This window comes from Schistocerca piceifrons, chromosome 4 (genome assembly GCF_021461385.2).
Source record: "Schistocerca piceifrons isolate TAMUIC-IGC-003096 chromosome 4, iqSchPice1.1, whole genome shotgun sequence".
NCBI classification, from domain to species: domain Eukaryota; kingdom Metazoa; phylum Arthropoda; class Insecta; order Orthoptera; family Acrididae; genus Schistocerca; species Schistocerca piceifrons.
In genome coordinates, this window is record NC_060141.1 from 350784089 (window position 1) to 350808108 (window position 24020).

Consider the following 24020-nt stretch of genomic DNA (forward strand, 5'->3'; position numbering starts at 1 on the left):
GATAATTGAACAATATTTATAGCTAAACTAATAGAAAGGGTTTGAGGTTTTGGCTACAATGGAAGCATAAACAGATCAAAAGGTGCACAAGTTGATTCTAGCTTGATCGGTCAGTACAGAAACATTAGCAATAAATGAATTTATTAGATTTAAAAGTAGGAAGCAGGGTTATTAAACACTCCATCAACAATGAGGTCATTAGATACTCCTTGATTATAGAAGGAATTCAGCCAGATGCTTTTCAAAGGAATCACTCCAACATTCCTGCCAAGTAATTTAGGGGAACCGTGGAAATCCTAAATCTGGATGACCACACAGATTTTTGAACTGTCATCCTCACAACTGCAAATCCAGTGCCTTTGAGAACTACTCGCAAGGCTTAATTTTGACAGATCTTCCTAGTTTGACCAGTATTGCAGCATTATGTATTGAAGGAGAAATGAAAAATCACTTGGGCAATTTTTTCACATTTGAATGACTTCAGTGTCTTAGACATTTATTTTATTTCTCATTTAACAGAGTAACTTTAATTACAAACAATTTCAAGTTTGTCTTTGCAGGCATTAAAGCTGTATCATCCTCTTTTCAGGATCATATGCATATCTTTTGAATGCAACTGTAAATTTCACAGGGCCAGTATCATTTCCATCATCTTGTACAGCAACATTTTTACCCTTTTTCTTTGAGCCTTGATTTATTTGAGAAATAGTTGTATCTTTCAAGCCACCTGCAACAGAGTAATATACAGAATATGCTGCATACCCAAATAACCTGGAAATTATGTGGCAGTATACATGCAACAATAATAGATACACATGAGACAAACTGAACCATGTACTGTATACATTTAAGTCCACACATGCTGGAAAATGCAAATAGGCCTGCTTCTGTGGATATTCTAATAATTTATAGTATACGTAGATCTTGACCTACCCATACGAATAACATCTATATATGCCTCATGCTTAAGATGGGTGTACACACAACATTATCTAAAATCAGGCACAGAGATTTTTATAGAGAGAGGCATGTAGATGATGTAGAGATGACAGCACAGAAAAACAGGTCTGTATGTACGTTCACTGAAGTACCAGTTAGGAAAAAATCAAACAACAGAAAATCCATGATGGAATGTAACAACAATATGAAAAGGGAAGTTGCTGCTCACCATATAGCAGAGACGTTGAGTCGCAGATAGGCACAACAAAAAGCCTGTTACAAATAAAGCTTTCGGCCAGTAAGGCCTTCGTCAAAAATAGAACACACACACACACACACACACACACACACACACACACACACACACACACACACACACGTGTAATATTGCAGGTGATTATGTGACCTATATATTATCAGTCAACAAAGATGAAAGGTATCACTCTCCAGTAATTCAGGAACTGACCTGGAATTCTGATGTTTATTTTCCCACTCTGGCCAAATGCTCCATCTATTACTCCCTCTTCACCAGTGGACAGGTTCACTTTTAACCCTACAAACAGCTGGATGTTTGTTTCCTTCTTGAAAATGTCCTTTCCAATTACTTCATTTGCATTTTTTATTCTGTCAACAATTCCAGTCTTGCATTTGTCTTTGTAAACTTTGAGTTTTGGTAGTACAGCAGTGGAATAATTTTTATCAACAATCCTCTCAAGCATCTTTCCCCAGAATGCAATTCGACAACTGTTACTATTGATATCAATGTCCAGTTTTGAACCAATGACAAGGGAACGAGAACTTGCCAATATTGGTTTCTCAAACTCAAGTAAAACATATTGTTTTAAAGGTAATTCCTTTTCTATCTGTTTCGTGCTATCTGATTCATCAGACAGTAACTCATCTTGATACTTGTATATCTGCTGAAAATTGAAGGAGTCACCTCTGTCATCAGACTTCTTACAGCACTTATCATTCTCCATGAGCCCAAAAACTGAAACTTTTGCCATTACAGTTTCATAACCAACACTTATATGAAATTTCATTTTTGATTTTACAGAACTCTTGAAATACCTGATCTTCTGTGCAGAAATAATTGCAGCATGTATATTTGTGATATATCCTGGGCAACACACTAGCCCTCTTTCTAGAAGTTTTGGATCAAACTGTGTAACACATATACCTAGTCGATCTCCTTGTGACGCCTGTTCAACTGGCTGACGAAACATCTGCATTGTTTTTACCTTTTTAGTAACTTGCATTGAAGGGATTTCAATTGCCTGAAAAGAAATGAAACATATACATAAAAATTATGACACAACGTTTTTATAATCAAATGACTATTCCAAGAGGAAAAAGTACAGTCATGTTACACAATTCAGACTGAAAACTTATGAAAAGAAATTCATGCTATAAAAGAGTAGCCAATCTCTATTACTATTTCTTGCACATTAAAAAAGTCATAATAAAAAATTGAATGATAAGACTGATTTGAAAAGAAGATGTAACACCATGAATAGTGTTTCTATTTCCTTCATTGCCACTGCCCAACCTATGTTTGTTGACATGTAGCAAATGCAGACAGAGAGAGAGAGAGAGAGAGAGAGAGAGAGAGAGAGAGAGAGAGAGAGAGAGAGAGATGTTATGGGGTGTGGAAGGTAGGCAGAATTTGGAGGACTTGACATGCAGAATCATACAAATTTACCTAACTTTATAACTTAGGTTGAGATCAATGTAGTTAAACTGTGCAAACTTTAAAAAGGTATTAAAAATACAAACACAGTCAAATCACACTTACTGTCTCTAGGTTTTACTCACAGTCACCTAAATAATCACACACTATCACCAAAATTATAAATATGATGTCTATTCTAAAGTCTGCTAAAACCCCAATAGATCAGCAAAGAGGGGCTGCAGTAAGAACACAGGAAAATTTGACTGGTTGATCATCTACACACAACCTGAAAAAAACATTAAACTCTACCCCCCAATAATTGAGAAATGAAACCATGCAGTTCAAAAAACTTAAAAAGCTGTATCACATACATATATCTGTCTGCTAAGATAGATGGCAGATATGCAGTTGAACTAGCCTCCACATTCAGGTCTGAAAATAAAATATAACTTATTAAAATGCTGTGTCCTAAAATTGGTATGCGAAAAGACCTGGAAAATCTGCTAACTCCACCTCTTGCCTTTAGCAGCTGCAGCCAATCATCCATCACTTCCAGATACTCTCATTCCTGTGAATGCATGGTTTTGTACCTCAACAGTAATGTCACAGTAATGTGCGAGGATGTTACAAAGGGCCATGGAATTTGCAGCATCTGTTTTTCTGGCTGCCTCTTCAGCCAGTTCATCCTTTAAGTTTCAAAGTGTCTTGGCACCCAGTAGTACTTCTTCCCCGCCTTCTTTATAAGCAGAGCACAGAATTATGGATATTCTGAACTTGTTTGTGTGTTATATTGAATGAACGTCAGTTCTGGAATCAAAGCACACATGAAATTTCACAACCAGAATATCGTTCATCTGCTCCAGAGCTCTCAAGATAACATTTAGCTCCACCTAAAACACTCTGTATTTATTTGGTGAACATATCTCAAGGAAAAACTCAGAGAAAATCATAGAGAAGTGAAGACTGTCATTTCATTTAGACCCATCTTTGATTTCTGCTGTACAATTGTGGTGGTAATTTAAAATTTCATGAAACATTGAGTAAAAATAAACCCAGGAATGCAGTCCCTGCTGTACCTCAATAAACCTGAAATTACTCTGGGCATAAGGTGGTTCATCTACATCTACATCTACATAGATACTCCGCAAGCCATCATATGGTGTGTGGCGGAGGGTACCTTGTACCATTATTTGTCAATTGCTTTACTGTTCAACTCGCAAATAGAGCAAGGAAAAAACAACTGCCTATATGCCTCCATATGAGCCCTAATCTCTCATATCTTATCTTTGTGGTCCTTACACAACAATGTATGTTGGCAGCAGCAGAATCGTTCAACAGTCAGCTTCAAATGCCAGTTCCTTTAAATTTTCTCGATAGTGTTTCTTGAAAAGAATGTCGCCTTGACTCCAGGGATTCCCATTTGAGTTTCCAAAGTATCTCCGTGACACTTATGTGGTGTTCAAACCTGCTGGTAACAAATCTTGCAGCCCGCCTCTGAATTGCTTCGATGTCTTCCTTCAATTCAACAAGGAATGGATCCCAAACATCGAGCAGTACTCAAGAATAGGTCACACCAGCATCCTATAGGTGGTCTCCTTTACAGGTGAAACATACTTTCCTAAAATTCTACCAATAAACCAAAGCCAGCCATTTGCCTTCCCTACCACAGTTCTCACATACTCATTCCACCTCACATTGCTTTGCAAAGTTATGCGCAGATATTTAAACGACTTGATTGTGTATACGAGTATTACGGGTTTGATCGTCCAACTCATCCACATTAACTTACATTTTTCCACATTTAGGGCTAAGCTGCCATTCATCACACTAACCAGAAATTTTGTCTTTGTTATCTTGTATCTTCCTACAGTCACTCAACTGCGAGATCTTACTGTACACCCCGGCATCATCAGCAAATAACCGCAGACTGCTGCCCACCCTATCCGCCAAATCATTTATGTCTACAGAGAACAGCAGCAGTCCTATTACACTTCCCTAGAGTACTCCTGACAACACCATTGTCTCTGATTAACACTTGCTGTCGAGGACAACACACTGAGTTCTATTATTTAAGAAGTCTTCAAGCCACTCTCATAACTGTGAACTTATTCCATGTGCTCTTACCGTCATTAACAGCCTGCAATGAGGCACGGTGTCACATGCTTTCCAGAAATATGGACTCTACCTGTTACCCTTCATCCGTAGTTCCCAGTATATTATGTGAGAAAAGGGCAAACTCATTTTCACACGAGCAACGCTTTCTAAACTATGCCGATTCATAGACATAAGCTTCTCAGTCTCAAGAAAGTTTATTATATTCGAAATGAGAATATGTTCAAGGATTCTGCAGCATACACAAGTTAGGGATATTGGCCTTTAATTTTATGGGTCCATTCTTTTACCCTGCTTATATTAGCTTCTTTCCAGTCACTTGGGACTTTGTGCTGGGCGAGAGATTCATGATAAGTGCAAGCTACATAAGTGGCCAGTGCCATAGAGTACTCCGGTTTCACCCATGTGTCAAGGTTGACATTTGTCCCATATAAACAGTCTCTTGGCCATGCTTTGCACAGATCATACATCCCCTAATTATTCAAAGGTGAATTTAAAAAATCATTTCTATGGTAGGAAGAGCAACAGTTTGGCATACTGGTGATTACAGAACATCACAGAAACTGTATGCATAACACATTAAGAAGAGATGCCACTGAAAGGTGAGTAGTAACTTCCCGGCCTAAGCACAGGGACTGGTGGATAGAGTCGATGAGTTTGATACGTACAGGTCTCATCGACCCATACTCAGTGCACCCAAAATTAGGCCAGGATCAGAAAGAAGCCTTATAAACTGGTACAGTTCCCAGGACCAGTGGCTGTGGTTCTTTAGGACATGCAGTGAATTCAAAGAACTGTATGTAATGTGCTTTAGGATTCAACCGTGCTCTCTCACTACCTCTCTCTAATCCCTTGGTTGTGGTAACCATAATAGCTTTGAATCAAATATGAGACCCGTAAAGCTCTCCCAAATCTTTCAGGCTGGATGCTGAATCTAGGCTGACAATGGTGGTGGTTTTAGCAAATTGCTTTACCATGGGCAATGTCTTCAAGTGATGTTTGGAGACACTCTTCCTCCTGTACAACAGCTATGGATAGTCACAAGCTTCAAATATAGCCAGTTCAATACACATAGTCCAGATGGCCTCGTTAAGCAACCATTTTCGTTGCTTTCTTTTGTACACTGTTTAATCTCTCAAGAGAATTGAGATTGGGAAGTGGACACTGGAGTGCAAATTGCCAATCACTTACTATTCAGCAGTATCCGCAAGGGTGTATTGAGATAGATGCGATATGGTAAGGCACCATAGCTTTTCTGAAGTGCATGCTGTGCCCATTGTTCTGAAGAGAGGGGGTTCTCACCAGCTTTATCCAAAGGGCACTTATGGCCATACCCTAAAATCACACAGTCTGCAGCACAAATGCAAAAATGCTTGCAAGTTGCTCCCTGCAGTCTACCAGTGCTGTGTGGTGAAAATTAGTTATTAGTTCTCCCTCCACCCACCTAATGTTTTAGGGCCTCTCAACTCTATGTCTTTATTACTGTCTATGTTAAGATCATGTTTGTGCTAAAAATCAGAATGAGTAAGAAGAAAATGGCTGAGAAGGAGTCACATTATGCAAAACAAAAATTTTGTGAATTCTTCCACTTCAAGCTCAGTGGGTAGAAGATTACTGTCAGTGGGCTGATTTGTAATCTGTTACTTAACAGAAGTATCGTGAGAATGGCTGTTACTAAGTGTTTTACATCCAGCAACAGATTGTAATTGAGTGGCAGAAACATCCAGTCAGTTGTCGTCACATGTAATGAAATTTGTAAAACACAAATGCTTTATAGCACTTGAGGAAGGCCAATCTGACTTCAATGCATAGTTTTCAACTACAACATTGCAAAATATTTAACACTGATTTATATTGTGAAGAGCATTTCAGTTCCGGTAGTGCACTTAATTTTTCATTTTGTTGGCAAACTGAAAATTTATCATATTCTCCAAACACAGAAATCAATTTCTTCTTGACTTTGGATACAATAAAGTACACATCATCAAACCTCAACTGAAGAAAATCTGAAGGCTACGGAATAGCATTCTCCAAGTTTCTACATGACAGTTGGAACATAGGTCATCTGCAAATAGCAGGAACATCATGGAGTTCATAAGGTCCTTATCATAACTAGGAATTGCCTCCACTGAGTGCATTTTATGACTTTATGGCATTCTAATTGATTAAACAATCAGTACTACAACTCCTGCTTATTTACAAAGCACATAATTGTAACTACACCAACATATATAGATTCAAAACCATCACATGAGAACACCTCATACAAAACAGAACATAACCATCCATATTTGACTGTGCTGTACTGTCAGTTCATCATTCAAACTGTTTATATCAGCTTCCATACAATAATAATAATAATAATAATAATAATAATAATAAGCAACATCCACCATCTTTCAAAGGAAAACACGGCACAGCAGAATTGTGATGATGTTGGTGACAGTCAGGCATTTCAGTGCTTGGATGCTGCTTTAAGTAACTTTAGGCAAGTTCTATGCCATATCATTTGCTATCTCTATGCTGTAATCTCAAAGGTTCTTTCCATTAAGGCATTATACCACTAAGAATGACAGTAAGGACAGTCACATCTAAAATTAACAGATATCAACCTCTTACTCGGAATTATAGAATGATACCAATTCAAAAACTGGAAAAGTTTTGGGTTGTGGAGAGTTGAATGAATGCCTCATTTATTGAGCTACATGAGTTTGGAAGGCCACTGAGCAATAACATATGCCTTCTACCTATTAATAAACAATAATAAATATGAAAATTACTGTTATTTTATTACTATCTGTTTTATGATATAAACACATTTTGGAACGTCCATGAAAACTCAAATCCAAGTACAATACTGCTGATCATGCTTCAAACTACATTCTACATCTAAATCTACTTGGATACTCTGCAAATCACATTTAAGTGCCTAGCAGAGGGTTCATCGAACCACCTTCACAATTCTCTATTATTCCAATCTTGTATAGTGCGTGGAATGAATGAACACCTATATCTTTCCGTACGAGCTCTGATTTCCCTTATTTTATCATGGTGATCATTCCTCCTTATGTACATCAGTGTCAACAAAATATTTTCGCATTTGGAGGAGAAAGTTGGTGATTGGAATTTCTTGAGAAGATTCCGTCGCAACGAAAAACCCCTTTCTTTTAACGATTTCCAGCCCAAATCCTGTATCATTTCTGTGACTCTCTCTCCCATATTTCTTTCTTTGAACTTTTTGATGTGCTCTGTCAGTCCTATCTGGTAAGGATCCCACACCACGCAGCAGTATTCTAAAAGAGGACGGACAAGCGTAGTGTACGCTGTCTCTGTAGTAGGTCTGTTATATTTTTTTTAAGTGTCCTGCCAATAAAACACAGTCTTTGGTTAGCCTTCCCCACAACATTTTCTACGTGTTCCTTCCAATTTAAGTTGTTCGTAATTGTAATACCTAGGTATTTTGTTGAAGTTATGGATTTTAGATTAGACTGATTTATTGTGTAACCGAAGTTTAACGAGTTCCTTTTAGCACTCATGTGGATGACCTCACACTTTTCGTTATTCAGGGTCAACTGCCACTTTTTGCAACATTCAGATATTTTTTCTAAATTGTTTTGCAGTTTGTTTTGATCTTCTGATGACTTTATTAGTCGATAAATGACAGCATCATCTGCAAACAACTGAAGACGGCTGCTCAGACTGTCTCCCAAATTGTTTATATAGATAAGGAGCAGCAAAAGGCCTATAACACTACCTTGGGGAACGCCAGAAATCACTTCTGCTTTACTCGATGACTTTCTGTCAGTTACTACGAACTGTGACCTCTCTGACAGGAAATCACAAATCCAGTCACATAACTGATACGAAATTCCATAAGCATGCAATTTCAATACGAGCCGCTTGTGTGGTACTGTGTCAAAAGCCTTCTGGAAATCCAGAAATACGGAATCGATCTGAAATCCCTTGTCAATAGCACTCAACGCTTCATGTGAATAAAGAGCTAGTTGTGTTTCACAAGAACGATGTTTTCTAAACCCATGTTGACTGTGTATCAATAGACAGTTTTCTTCGAGGTAATTCATAATGTTCGAACACAATATATGTTCTAAAATTCTGCTGCATATCGACGTTAACAATATGCTCCTGTAATTTAGTGGATTACTCCTACTACCTTTCTTGAATATTGGTGTGACCTGTGCAACTTTCCAGTCTTTGGGTGCGGTTCTTTCGTCGAGCGAACGGTTGTATATGATTGTTAAGTATGGAGCTAATGCATCAGCATACTCCGAAAAGAACCTAATTGGTATACAGTCTGGACCAGAAGACTTGCTTTTATTAAGTGATTTAAGTTGCTTCACTACTCCAAGGATATTTACTTCTACGTTACTCATGTTGGCAGCTGTTCTCGATTCGAATTCTGGAATATTTACTTCATCTTCTTTTGTGAAGGCATTTTGGAAGGCTGTGTTTAGTAACATTAGTTCTTCATTTATACATGCTTGCTGCAACTGTAACATGAGAGCTAAGTATCATGGAGGGTTGGCAAGGGATATCCGGATTAACTAATTTGAAAGAAACTAGATTCTTTGGACCATATTGAAACACAGTGGGATAATCAGAACTTTAGCCAGCACTGATCAGTTTGCATCAAATACTCACACTGGGAACTTTTTACAAGAATCATTCTTCTATGTCATCATCAAAAAGATGAAAAATCTCTATAATACTGCTTCCATTCCACGCCAAAAAATACATCACTTGTGACTTTCCACAACACCCCTACACTTCTGATAAATTCTACAATGACTACATAATTCAGGTTATCACAAAGTACAGATAAAATTTGTAGAGTTATAACAACACCCCGATAATTAAAAAGGTACCATCAAAACTCATTCTGCAAAGCTACAGTTGTGAAAGGAATAGACTATGGGCAATTCTATGATGAACTAGACATTCAAGACATTGCCCTATCACATTGGTGGTTCGGGCACACAATGAACACAATCAAGTGCATGTGAATGGAGACATATAAAAACAATTTACACATCATGCTGTATTAATATCCAATATTTTCAAAAATAATTTAACAACACCAATAAATACCTAAAGAACTTCATTAGTTATATCAACCTCTACAGCAGAAACTAAGATCAGTTCCTACTGTGCAACAGTAACAATACACAATCTGTCAAATAATTTTTTTAATTCTCTATAACTATTTTTATGAGAGGAATAAAAGATTAAGTCTACATACATCATTAACATTTACAGATCCCTGGAGAACAGTTCCAGTCATTACAGTCCCCTGTCCACGAATGCTGAAGCAATGATCAACAGCAAACAAGAATGGTTCCGAGGTACCACGGGTGGGAACATAAGCATATTGTTTTAGTGTTTCTATAAGTTCTTCTATTCCTGTGAAACAGATTATATATTATTACCACCTACAGGGCATGCATCATATTTCAATATATAAAACATAAAATGTAACTACAACCTCCTTCATAGTCATCAAAAGAAAATATTACAATATTTTTCATTTATACAGGATTTATCAGAAAACAAAAATTGACATAAGGAAATGATATGGTAATACAGTCAAAATCATTCCAGTAAACATAGATCCAGAAAGATGCCATTTGTGAGATAATTTTGAACGTGTGGTTATAAGCTGCCATTTGTGACAGCACGGGAAAAAAAATTTATTGCATTCTAAATTAAATACGATGGCTCTTGTTGTCTTCACTGATGATGATAAATTCAGCTTCTCTTTCCTGAGTGGATCAGTAATCGAAATAATGAAATTAAATTTGTTCTTGATGCTATTAACCACTGAGACAATTAATCACTAGGCATTATCCAGTTGCAAATTATGTGAAATGATGACCTGTGACTACAACATTTCAATTTGCGCTAATAAAAGTTTATTGTCTCTAAAACTGTCACATAAACCTAAAGACTGGTGAAACCAACTACTTCAGCAAGTTGTTAAAAGCGACTTGAGCCTCCAATATAGCGGGAGGTAAACTTGCTATATAAAACTTAATAAATTGAAAAAACTGCCGAAAAATATTAATTTTGTTCACTGCTAACCGTTAAAGGAAAATCAACCACAGACTAACCCATACTTAATTTGAGTCAAACTGACACATGATGCTACTCCTAAGTGCTTATTTGTGGTAAAATCATCAGAGACCCTTGGAGGTAAAACTGGGATAAAGTCCAACTTTAGTGTTCAGAAACAGAGTCCAAAACCCACATCACACGATAATTACAAGTCCAGATGGTCACCTGGGAGAAGATAACCAGACATCTGACTAGGCCCTAAGTTTTGTAAGTCCAGCTAATCGACTGTCCATAAAATTTTTATCTCCCTAAAGCCTGTGTGCCTGGAATCACCACACAGCTTGACCTACATGCTGCTTCAGTTAGATTGCAAAGAACATTTTCCAACCAGCACAGGTCCTACTCCAACCACATTGCACCGAACTCTCTCCCTGCCATGATGGCTGTCGCCCTTATATAGCCTCAGTCCACCTCCACAGAATTCCTGTATATGTCGCTTAATGAGGTCTGCAGTTGCATCAGCCTCACTTACATCTTTTGATACAGAGTATTTATGAATTATGTGACTGCCCCATTAAGCTACGTGCCAAAATTCTTGTCTAAAATGTTGCAATAATCAAAAAGCATTCTCTCTCTTTGTGCTGTTAAATATTATTACAACTATTAATTTAGTACCACTTCCCTAACAAATTTTTACTGATCTTACCATTGCTCTACTCAAAATTTATGATCTTCAACAGTTCATCAGTTATGGATGACATAAATAAAAAAAAAAGAAACATACATCAAAAATTATAAATTTTAAGAACGAAAGATGATGAATTGTGTGTTACAACCTTCACCAATGCATACTACCTTGCTGTCTGTGAACTTGTTTCGATTATATATCAATTTTCAACTAAAGTCCAACTAAAATGTCTCACACTGCTGAATTAATTATGCTATAAATCTTGTGTATGTACCCGTTGAAGCACCTCACCAAGAGCTTAATTTGATTGCCCAATCTTCATTTTACATTAATTGGTAAAGAAATAATTATACTTTTGCTGACTGGCACTTACAAGAAAACTTCTTGATGGGTGTATCTTTTTTATATATGATGATCGCCATGACTCATGGCTGGGGAATATGGTACATGTATGATGGGAACCTGGAACGTTTTGTAAGTGAATTGTGAAACAATGCCATTGATAAAGTTAAGGAATTCAGGCATTGAATTGTACAGTCTTGTCAAGATTCATGAGATGATACAGCAGTGTTTGAAGAATCTGTAACTCATTGCAGTGATAGGTGAAGTATTACACACAAATATGAGGACAACAAGTGTAAAACTGCAGTAAACTATAACATGAAATGAGCCAAACTAGCACTGAATTTCTTGTTACATTTCAAATACATTTGTACTAAGTAGGACAACATTTCATACTGAAGTCAATGGCGGCTTACAACCACATGTTCACAATTATTTTCCAAACTCATGTCTACTGGAATGTTATTGGTTCTATTTTCGCATATCTTCAGCCACGTCAGTTTTCATTGTTAATTATCATACACATTATTTTATCAAGTTACATTTACTCTTTAACTGCTTATCAAAAACACTGATAAATAAAAGTTGAACACCATAAAATGTTCAGAAAATAGCTCTTTAAAGTAAAACATTTCATCTGAATATAGGTAATTTGACATCATACTCAGGAAAAAAAGGAAATCACACTACAACAATATGAAAGGGCAATGTAAAAAAAGGAACTGCAGAGTAGCAATCTTGAAGATGGAACCTAAAGGGAAAGAAATACTAAAAATAATTCACTTACTCTTTGCAGAGTACAAGCTAAAACGATTTAATGTAGTTCTATTAAAAATTGTCACGCTGGAAACAGAACCCTGCCTTTCACACTTGGTGTACAATCAGCTGAACTAGACAAACATACCTCACAAACTGACAAAGTTTCAAGGGAAAAATATCATGACAATTTGAAGCTTTGAAGTAGATTATTGGAAGGCCTCATATTGTGCACACCGCATGCGAAAGGATTTTTGGATTTGAATCCTGGACCAGCACTTAACTTGTCAAATACAGTTAAAAAGAAAAATGTTTACAAAATAACTATTTTTCAACCGTGTCCCTGGACTTTCAGATTACAGGAACACTCTTATGTGGTAAGTTAGCCTTCAGGTTAACTTAACCCAATTGTTACATAAAATTGTGTCAACTAATCATGTAAAAAATTAAGAAAAATAAAAAATAAATGACAGAAATATATTCTTAATCTTGGTGGCAAACTGAAGTAATACAGAGTCAAATTTGGAAAGTTAAAGCAATAGTTACTAACCTGCTAGAAAGAAAAACCAAATTAAAATTCTTCTTTCTTAAATCCCCTTTTTTCTTCGCGTATGTTTCATTTACATCAAAACATAAGCACTTATTTTCTACTGTAGGCAGTCTGTAGCTTGATAAGTGTGTAAGTTGTGGGGGGAGGGGGGGGGACATTTTCCCTCGTTACAATTGAGCATCCCACATGCAATATAGGTAACAATTAAAATAGGTACCCTGTATTGAGAGAGGAAGCAGCAGTATTTTGGTCTTGTTCTGGAAACAGTCTCTAAATTTACCTGAAGTGATGTAGGAAAATCACTAGAGAAATAAATCACAATGATCTGAATGTGCCTTTTTGCAATTAATTACACAGCAATGCACAGAGCAATAACATTTTCCATACAATGACACACTACTACTACTACTACTACTACTACTAGTAGTAGTAGTAGCAGCAGCAGTACTAGTACTAGGAGTAAGGAATGATGAGAAAGAATAATACTTTGTTCTAAATTGTATACATCATGAACACCAAAATTATGCTCAGCAAATGGACATTATTAAACACTGTACTATAAATGCATTCAAGGAACATCTCAAAGAATATGAAATTAAATTAATAAGTTATTACAGACCACTTCCGAAATAATTAGTGCTGGTGATGTTCTATTTAGGCAATATCAGTCAGGGATATTTGCTTTGGTATTTCTTAAATAGAAAGCTGTTTATTTACTTCATACAATTTAACTGCTGTTTACTAAATACTATTTACATCTGGAAGCATGAAGAATTATTTTGGGAACAGAATTATTGCATACAGTACTAACAGGTGTTTTCATTATCAGATTAAGAACAACAGATACCTTGCACTGTATGAACGCCCCAGTTAAGTAAAGGAAAAATGATCTATAATAAATTTGTCATTTTCTATAATTTCTTCCAATTATACATATTATTTAACAGATGAACGATATACTGAGAAAATAAGAAAAGGTAAGAGAGACTCAACATAAAAAATACATACCAACAGAACTACTGTTTAAATCAGAATCTCCCCCAGATTTTGCAGAAATACTAACTACAGGAGCATCTTTAAAGACAGTGTTTGCTAAAGTATTTTTCATTCTCTTTGTCATCTGTAAAATGTAATAAGTTAATGAGCTTTCTTCTGTAATTAAAGCACTGTCCTGTTAGATAATTATAAAATTATCTTACCTTTTCAATCATTACTCCTCTTTTCTCAGGTGGTAGTAAATCAATTTTATTTAAAACAACAATCATATGTTTGCACGTTATTTCCCCAATAATCAAGCACTCAGCAGTTTGAGTCTGCATGCCTTTTATTATATCAACTACAAGTATCATCATGTCTATAATCTGAGCTCCTGAAATATTTAAACGATCATTATTTCAGTAAAGACAACATTACACAGGTTCATTCATTAACCAGCAAAGTTCCATATTTATAAAGGTAAAAACACAGAAAATTATTTCTTTTATAAATATAAGGCAAGCCACTTGGTCAAAGTCTGCTGTCATCTACACAAGAGAGAAAATTAGTTGCATGAATCAGTGATATTATTCTAATAATTTAAATAAAATATTTTGAGTGTTTCAAAGAAAATTTAAATTATTCTTGTAGATTTCTGTATGGTAGAAGTTCAAGTGAAACTTACTGATAAAGGTGATAACACTGAAAAGTCTACCAAATGGAACACAATAGAAATACATAAATATGTTGCAAGGAAGTTAGGAGGAGGAAAATATAATGCAAATGGATAAGAGCACCTTGCTCCAGAAACAAAGCAAAACCGTATTAACAATCTATACCATTCCTTACTAGTTTCCTTATGCCAGACATCTGTAACCTAATAAATTAATTGCAACACCAATAATTTAGATAAATAACCTTCTATTTCCACAATTACATTATAGCTCAAATAAAATAACTCTGTGATTGACAAATTGCAGTGTTGCTGGCCTGCAGCAAGCTAAACATGACAAGATTATTTGTATATCTAACCAAACAAGCAACACAGTATGAAAACAACTACACGTGCCTGGTCACTGGCCCTTCTACTCAACTTGCTTGAACTGTTTGTCCTTACTAGCAGCTTAGTCTTTACATGAATACATTAATATTTTTCAAAGAAATTAATCTGAACTACATAGGCCTGCTTACAAAGCAGTATTCCTTGTCATGCTGCTACACACTGAACATTGTTTCTTAGCACAGACAAAACAGAAGGTTTCAATCTCAAATCTAGGTTATCATATAATTTTCAGAAGGGGTAGCTGTGGGCAGAGATGTCCTGTATTTTTATTTATGTTCAATGGGATGTTTTTGGAGATGTCTGCATCATGGTGAATTACTAAATTCTGCATCCTAGACAAAGAAGTAACAATAATTATTTTTGTGTTTTGTATTATGGTTACGCGCATCATAGTGCAGATGAAATAGCTTTTTACCATCAGAAAGAAAGAGCCTACCATTAAGAAGTAAATCTATTGTGAAGAGAGGCATTCTAAGACAAAGGTGCCCTTCCCCAGTAGAAACAAGGGCTGCCCCCACCCCTGACCCACAGCTCTCAGGGAAAGCAAAAAATGTAGTGTAGGTTTTCTCTTTCAAGAAAATGATTCAAAAGTCAATATTATGCTGTCTCTAACAAGGTCAAAACTGGAACATTTTCATGACTACTTACACATTGCTATTCGTCTTTCAAAATACTGAACATACTCCACACTCCCTGGTCTAGCCCCCTCTCCCCCAAACTATCTTATGGGTGCACCCTTGCTGTCCAACACATGTACAGTTTCACCCAAACTTCTAAGGTTATAATTATATAGACAATGTAGTATCCTAAAACAAGCAATTTCAGATAGGAACTAGAAATGACTGTTTTAGCAGTATCAAGTCTTGAAAGAGTAATGTGTGCAAGACATGTGTTTGTAAACTGTTTGTGTTTTATACTGAACAATCACTTTACATCCACATCTCAAATCCCCATCATCTGCTGAGCTGGAATTGTATAAGATACTAATACCACCCTATTTGAATGGTACACATTATTTTGGGCTCATTCGAGATGTGTTGCCACACTTGTTTGGACTTTACCTCTTATTTTCCATGAGAGGACATAGTAGGCAACACAATGGTGCACCAGCCCACTTCAGTTTTCATGTCCATGAGTATCTAAATAGTGGTTGATACCTGGACATACAAAAATAAAAATGCAACAACATTTTATTCATGACTGTACTTCTTGCATTGGGAATGGGGATTGTTATTTGCGTAGAAGTAGTGAAACTTGAAAAATGAAGTAGCAACAGCAGAAACCACAAGGAGATCAGCATCATCAAATAATCTAGTAAATTGTGTGAATGTGCTAAAGCTGTTGAAACATAAATAAATGCAATAGACCAACATGATGAAAAAGACATGTGACAAACTATAATAACAATGGAGACTTCAGGTAGGAATATCAATAATGAGGGAACTAGCAGAAATTGTGGCAAGTAGCAACCCAAGTTTCAATGTCGTGGATATCACCAATCCTCATATTGCACTTAAGGAAATGCTGAAAGGCTGTGAGAAGTCATTTAAGACCTGGCAGTGATTGTGTGCTAGCTGGAGGTGCAAACAATGTGTGTAGAAGCAAGAGGGCATGTGCACAGAGTGTTCTAATTGAAGCTTTCCAAAAATGCCAAAGGCGGACTACTACAGCATTAGTATACCAGAAAGAGCCGATCTCATGGAAGTATCATGTGTTATCTCCAAATAACATCCATCAAAACAAAACAATTGTAAAGATCTGCACTGATTACACAAATGCTACATTTGCATGTGCAGACAGTACCATAAGAGGCCACTTCATTAGACATGGTCTTCATGGAATAGAAAGGCCAAAGAAGCTATGACCATCGAAATTCTGAAGGTTGTGAAACCATGTACTCATGGGAAAAGCATGACTACTCATCTGCAAGACTGCCAGTCACCAGAACCTAATGTCAGGTCAGCCAGAGCAGAAGTCACATCACCTACAACAGAAGTCACGTCAAAGAGTTAATTTAAACTTTTGTATAGCTTTCGGACCTTGTTTTGAATATGCGTGAAGCAATAGGAATTAACAGGTGTGTAACTCACATTGGTTTATTCTAATTACAAAGTCAGATTAGTATCTGATGCAAAAAACTGAAGTAGGCTAGATAGTGTGCTAGACCTCTACCTGTTCATCTCAATATCATAGCCCAGCCGAAAATGCTAAGGACAGAAGATTGAAATTTGAATAATGGGACCATGTTTAGCCCAGAAACTACAACAGAATCATATTAATGGATTTTTAACTGCTTCCTCACGCAAAAATTTCATGTTTAAGAGTGAAAAGTAAATAAACTGTGTTTTGTTAAACTAATATAAGGGAAGGAAAACATCATTTGTTTACTTTCATCCTTGAAAAAATACAATAGGAATGTTGGACCCAGCAGGCCACAAACTTCAACAAAAAATTTTACTTAACAGATAACTCTTCTGATACATCAAAGAAAATTATTATGTAATCATACAGTCAGTATTTTAGTCTAAGCATGTAACACGTTGTGACTGAAAGGCAAAATATAAGCACGAACCCTGTTGAATGAAATAGAGAGAAAACTGGAGATACTGTCAGTATGAGCAATACAGCTGGTCTCAAAAACAGAGTCCAAAAAAAGTTAAAGACCCTGGAAGAATATATACATCTCATCTGTACATCACAGTGAGTGAATAGAAGTTACAGCCACATCCACACCAAACATAAATAATTTAATTTCATGTGGAATACAGTCATCTCTAACTTCATGTATGCCATGCTCACCCGCAAATCAAGAAGAAACAGCTAACATGGAAGCAGTAGCTCAAGGTACATTTGTTTATTTCTTTCTCTTAGGCCTTATGGAAGTATTGTAGACATATAATTTTGACAAGTCTCAATGTTGTAAGGATGTGAGGACAGGTCAATAATTTGCATTCGAAGAGACAAATACTGAGATGAGAGTCTGAAATATACTGTCTATTCGCAGAGCACATGTCAAAATTTATATCAGTAGTTAACAATTTACAGATACACTGTGTCAAGGATCAAAAGGTAAAGTGTGCTGGCAATAGCACAGGGAAAATTTTATGTAAAACAGTGAGAATGAAATAAGAGGCTTTGGAATACATATGATGGAAGTATTTCCATGACATGGTATGCTCGTTTAGCATATATCTGGTATTTTAGCTGCATAAACTTTCACATCATTCTTTACTGTCCAAATATAGTGCTGATCACTGAGTGAACTCATTGCCTCTGCCACATCTTAATCTTGCCTATCAATCTATCACTAACATTTACAAAGCTTATATGATTACAGTGCCATTAAAAAAAATTGCAGTAGCAAACACTGCTTACGTTTTGCCATTATGCATGGCTGTTCTCACAAGCTCTAAATTTGGAAACCTAAAAGCTTATTATCAAAAATAATCTGAATGTTGGATAATGTAATAAGCCTGGAAATAACAGTAAAACCATCACCATCATCCAACTGTACAATATTCCTTTATTAATGAGTCTGTTATAAACTGACAATAATTCACAGAACACATAGCAACAGAAATTGTTGAGTAGGCTAATGTACTAAATTTTCTGATTCAGCATGCACTTATACAAGTGTTCATGAACATATACAGGTAATCAAATATATACTGTATGAATGTACAAAATGAAAACTGAAAATCTCTAAGAGCAGTTGGAAATTTACGGTACAAAGTGTAAATGTATTAGGCCATTTAAATTCATAAATCACGTCGTAGAAACAGCTTACATCCTAGTGGAGGGTTATTATTTGATTCCTATAGCGTATATGAATTTACGCACCACCAATAATTGTTCGTATCAGAGAGGCATGGCCAGGACAGTCCACAAATGTGAACTGCAAAATCTCTTTATCACTATATTTCGTAAGATGGGGCGGCATGTCAACCTGAAAAGAACTGAATCCAAGATCAATCGTTATTCCTCTTTCTTGAGATTGAGGATTCTTGTCAAACGCCGCTGTGCTGGCAACTGTACTAATTGCTTTTGCTAAAGAGGTTTTTCCGGAATCAACGTGACCCAGAATGCCTACATTTAAATTCAGAATTTGTCTACCCATCGCTATTTGTTTTCTAGTCACTATAACAGAATACCGAAACTGGAGCTATGCATTAGGTTATTTAGGTTATGTTGTTTTGACAGTAATGGATGGACTCCACTGTTCTGACAATTCATAAACATTAAGCTGCTTTCTTGGGTATCCACTACAACTCAGAATGAAACGACTGTCACACGCTTGCTTTTTGGTAAGTTCCGCTGCAGATGTTTGAAAATCGCGCACGTCCTCTAACTAGCACTCAACAAAACACTCTTTGCCCACATTACTCTGCGGCTATGATGTAATTTCAAGGTGTTATCTCGTACATTAATGAGGCACTGGCTACAAAAATGTTGACGCTAGCGATAAACTGAAATCCGATTATTACATGAATCTCATGATGTGAACTGTACAGCGCCGATATTTATAGTTTACCAATGGTGTGCAACTTTGCACTATGTATGTGTGAGTGAATGGGGTGGTTTGGGAGAATCTAAACCTGTTATGTATTTTTTAAGTTATCCTTAATTTATCTTAACAAACGCGACACATTTTTCTCGTTTCTCTTAGTAAGGGAAAATTTTCAGTTTTCAGAAAATTGCTTTAAAAATTCAGGTAATCAGTTCAATCTGTTGCCCACTATTCGTGTTAATAAAACTGCAAATCCGTGGTTTAGCTCGATTCAAATAAGTTCTAGCTGTTCTGTCTATTTTGACACTAGCACGGCCAGAGATCGTTAGCACAGCGAAGAAATACATCTTTGATCGTAAGATGTTTGTTATATTTAGTGTGCGAGAAGCGTGTTGTCGAATGTGATGTGTTGAGTATCTTGTGTTTAGGAATCGAGGATTTCGGAAAGTAAGTCGCATGTCTTGATTATCTATGAATCCTAAATGTAAATCACTGAACCCTGGCTAGATTTCACAGAAAGTCGTTTGTTCTCCAAGGTTTAAAACAAATCGTCGTAAATGCCGCCAACTGACATTTGCCTTATAACTTAATCTCTTAGAATGAAATTTTGACATTAACTTCCTCGTGACATGTTTTAGTAACCCATATTACGCAGAATATGTTTTTTGCCATATGTTATGATGGATCCAGTATTTTAAGATAGCAGGTCATCTCAGCCACTGTTTTCAGTGATAGTTGTCTTCTCGGAATCAGCGTAAATTAAGAATAACCGGTACCGATTGTGTAGTTTCTCACTGTATGAAACCAGCTATTTTTTCTGATTTGTAACTGCCGAACCTGTGGAAGCAAAGAGCCTATTTGAAAATGCCTTTGGCTTGGCTTTTGCAACCGTTTGATTAGAATAATTTGAAGTACGAACCGCAATACGTGATTAACACCGAACAACAATTAACGCGCTTAAATTTTAAATGAAAACTATTGCATTAAAGGTATTTCATACAATGAGACTTCTAACAATGCAGTTTGCATTTCATTTTACGTACCACTGCCTTTTTTTTTCTTTTTTGTGTCACTCCTAATTAGTGTGAACAGCGCTCCAAAGGGCACTGTATTTTGGAGACACTTTCGTAGAGTTAGAAGGGACGTGTTAATCATGTGTGCTGGTCTTCTATTGCTGATACACTATATGCACTGTTTGTGATGATAGATTTAATGTCAGTTCTCCATTTTTGATGTTTATGCATAACATTCTTTACTGAATATCTGAGAGATGGATTATCGTAAAAAAAACATAGCTGAACCGTAAAATGATATATTGAGTTTTAAACCGTACTATGAAATTAAAGCACCTACTACTATACACCAAAATGCAAAGTTGTCTCAATATTTTCCATTTTTTATGTTTGGAGACAAAAATGTGCACAAATATCTATCTGAATTTATTTTCTAAGACTCAATTTTCTTTTCTTTTAGTGCTAGTTGTGGAATATCTCGGTCTCTCGATAACAATCAGCGTCACTCATGACAACCCTGAATTGTTGAAGTTTACGGTACTCGCTCCTTTTTGGGGCCAAGTGCCCTTTACAAAGCAGAATGCATAGATGTGTGTTCAAGCAGATGGGAATAATTTGGTTACACTGACTAAAGGATTCTTCTAAGAAATACCAAACTTAGGTAACCTGAAGATGCCTAAAAAGGCGAAACGCGTAGTTAAAAAATAAAAAAGTAAAATTGCAACCAAGATAACCAATACTATAATTTGGTTTGATATCCATGCTTTTCTCAGTGGCTCACTTGGTCCCTTTTTGACCTTTTTTCATACTCAGAAACATGCGAAACAACCATGTTTAAATCGTGCATACAGTGGCGTGTTCGCTGTAATGAAAAACTACTACTGTGACGATTGTCAGCCGACGTCAAGTAAAATGAAATTGTTGGATAAAATCAAATGGCATACGTTTAATCTTGCTGTATCTGCTTGCCCGCTACTCCCAGCGCCTGTTTTATGTTACCATGTTCGCCCATGTAATGCCTAGTTACTTATTGCTAGATACCTTTTACAAATGTCTCGTTAACCTGTCTTGGAACGTATCTCCACCCCCACCCTTACTCGTATCTTCTATTGATAAAGATTTTGCATATACTTCCTACTGTTACCTCTCAGTCTCGTGATTGACCAATAATTTTTTATCATTCCGTGGCACTCTATTTCACGTGCTTAAAGTTTATTAAAATAGGTTTTCCCATGGAGCAAGATTGCATAGTGGCCATCACACTTGACTCATCTTCAGGAGGATCAGGGATCACATCCCCGGCCGGCTATCTAGATTTGAGGAACTCTTCGACAACGAGACGGTAAATCTCCCAGTTTTCTCGCGGTGCGTTTCGTTTTATACTACACACTGCAGTTATATATAATCTTCAGTTTCATGCCATTATTTTATAGCAGTTCGTACGTTTTCTTTAGAATGTTTACCTCACAAGCACAACCTGATTCTGATGTCTCACTAGCTCCAGTCGGCCTTACTTCCTAAATAACCATATTTTTTCACGTTTTCTAATGCCGCAGCCAAACATTTTTTTTTTTTTTTTTTTTTTTTTTTTTTTTTTTTTTTTAAAAGAACGGCGCTATGTCCCTTTTGTAGTACTCTTCGCGCATCTGCCAGTGTTAAAATGACCAATAATCCTACTTAAAGAGCGGAGGGCAGTGTATATGCGTAGTAGCAAGGGGTATTGCTTTCTAGTCGTCACAGTCTGATCCCGGCCGAAATGCCGATTAACCTCTACAAACTTTGTGATAAGTGAGACATTCGTTAGGAAACTTTCCTTTTGTTCAAAAATGGCTCTGAGCACTAAGGGACTTAACAGCTATGGTCATCAGTCCCCTAGAACTTAGAACTACTTAAACCTAACTAACCTAAGGACAGCACACAACACCCAGTCATCACGAGGCAGAGAAAATCCCTGACCCCGCCGGGAATCGAACCCGGGAACCAGGGCGTGGGAAGCGAGAACGCTACCGCACGACCACGAGCTGCGGACTTTCCGTTTGTTATCAAGAAAGCTTTAACACGTGTGTCGACGTTTTGATGTGTTCTGTAATAACGTTACGCTGCTCTCAAACAGAGTTCCGTAACGGTGGCCGAGCTTTCGTACACTCTCGTCGTTGAACTCGCCCGCCAGCGACCTTAATCATGATTGGACGTCTGTCACGATAGCCGACATGCCAAGTTGTTTGTTGACCTTGCCCTTCGTAGCTGTTTCTCAATTTTCTTTGAAGTTTTGCTGTTCACTGCTGAATATTGTTGTGCCTCGTTAGACAGATAGATACAAGGGTCACCTAAATTTATAGAAACGACCAGCAATGGTTGCGTTTGAGAAGTGACATCACTATTTTAATTAATTTATAGTTAGCTGTACATTTAAAACAGTAGCAGCTCACAAATTGGCTGATTCTACTAATTAGATAGAGCGTTTACGAAACTAATTTTGTGACAAAATGGAAATTTCGCTTGTTTCATTGGTGTGCAGAATTTCATCGTGATCGTAATTCCATCAGCGATATATTTCGTGAAGTTCGACCAAAGTGGATTGCAGTTTAAAAAAATAAGGACACTGTGCGTACGCCTGCCATCACGTCAGTTGCCGATCCCGGGCAAGGACTTCGAAAACCCCTGACGTATGAGTCACATCGAATTACTTTCCCGGACCCACACGGCCTGTTGATGACCTTTTCGAAAGCGGTACGGGGCATTCGATTGTCGGCGGCTTCTAATTGTTCCCAGTCAAGAAGTATGGAAAATATGTACGTAGGAGAGCGACTAAGCGTGCTTGCCATTGGCATTCTAATATAAAAAGATTCATTTAGTGAATTTAAACTATGATTTATTAAAACCGATTTTCAGTCAGTTGAGTATCTCTAGACAAAAAAGGTCCGGGATTGCCCCGACCAGTTGATAAATAAATAAAAATAAACCGGACACCCTCAAAACTGAGACAAATTCGGGGAAACGCGGAGGTATGTCAGCTCTACCTATGCGCAAAATGTCTGAAGAGGATGGACATTCAACAATCCGAGAGATTTATTTATTTTTCATCCTTGGATCACTTTTGGTACTACACTACTTGCCATTAAAATTGCTACACCAAGAAGAAATGAAGATGATAAACGGGTATTCATCGGACAAATATATTATACTGGAACTGACATGTGATTACATTTTCACGCAATTTGGGTGCGTAGATCCTGAGAAATCAGTACCCAGAACAACCACGTCTGGCTGTAATAACGGCCTTGATACGCCTGAGCATTGAGTCAAACAGAGCTTGAGTTTGGATGGCGTGTAC

The 24020-nt window shown here is 36.8% G+C and overlaps 2 protein-coding genes across 5 annotated transcripts in view; one reads left to right on the forward strand and one right to left on the reverse strand.

The window, feature by feature from the left end:
- Positions 1-146: 146 nt before the first annotated feature.
- On the reverse strand, positions 147-22801 carry LOC124794702 (selenocysteine-specific elongation factor). Of its 3 annotated transcripts, none has more exons than XM_047258274.1 (6): positions 22720-22801; positions 14328-14497; positions 14137-14248; positions 9981-10141; positions 1406-2216; positions 147-727 (listed from the first exon to the last, which is right to left on the reverse strand). In XM_047258274.1, exons 2-6 carry the CDS (start codon positions 14478-14480, stop codon positions 564-566), a joined length of 1401 nt encoding a protein of 466 aa, XP_047114230.1. In that variant the 5' UTR covers positions 14481-14497; positions 22720-22801; the 3' UTR covers positions 147-563. The 3 variants fall into 3 exon arrangements, with proteins under 3 accessions (XP_047114230.1, XP_047114229.1, XP_047114228.1); XM_047258273.1 differs by lacking the exon at positions 22720-22801 and adding an exon at positions 19651-19751; XM_047258272.1 differs by lacking the exon at positions 22720-22801 and adding an exon at positions 19007-19643.
- The window catches only part of LOC124794701 (WD repeat-containing protein 47), a 699296-nt gene continuing 695332 nt past the window's right edge, over positions 20057-24020 (forward strand). The window contains exon 1 of one of the 2 annotated variants that reach the window (XM_047258268.1): positions 20057-20120. The gene's annotated coding sequence lies outside the window, so the exon portion shown is untranslated. The remainder of the gene's footprint in view (positions 20121-24020) is intronic. The other variant, XM_047258271.1, reaches the window with a different exon arrangement.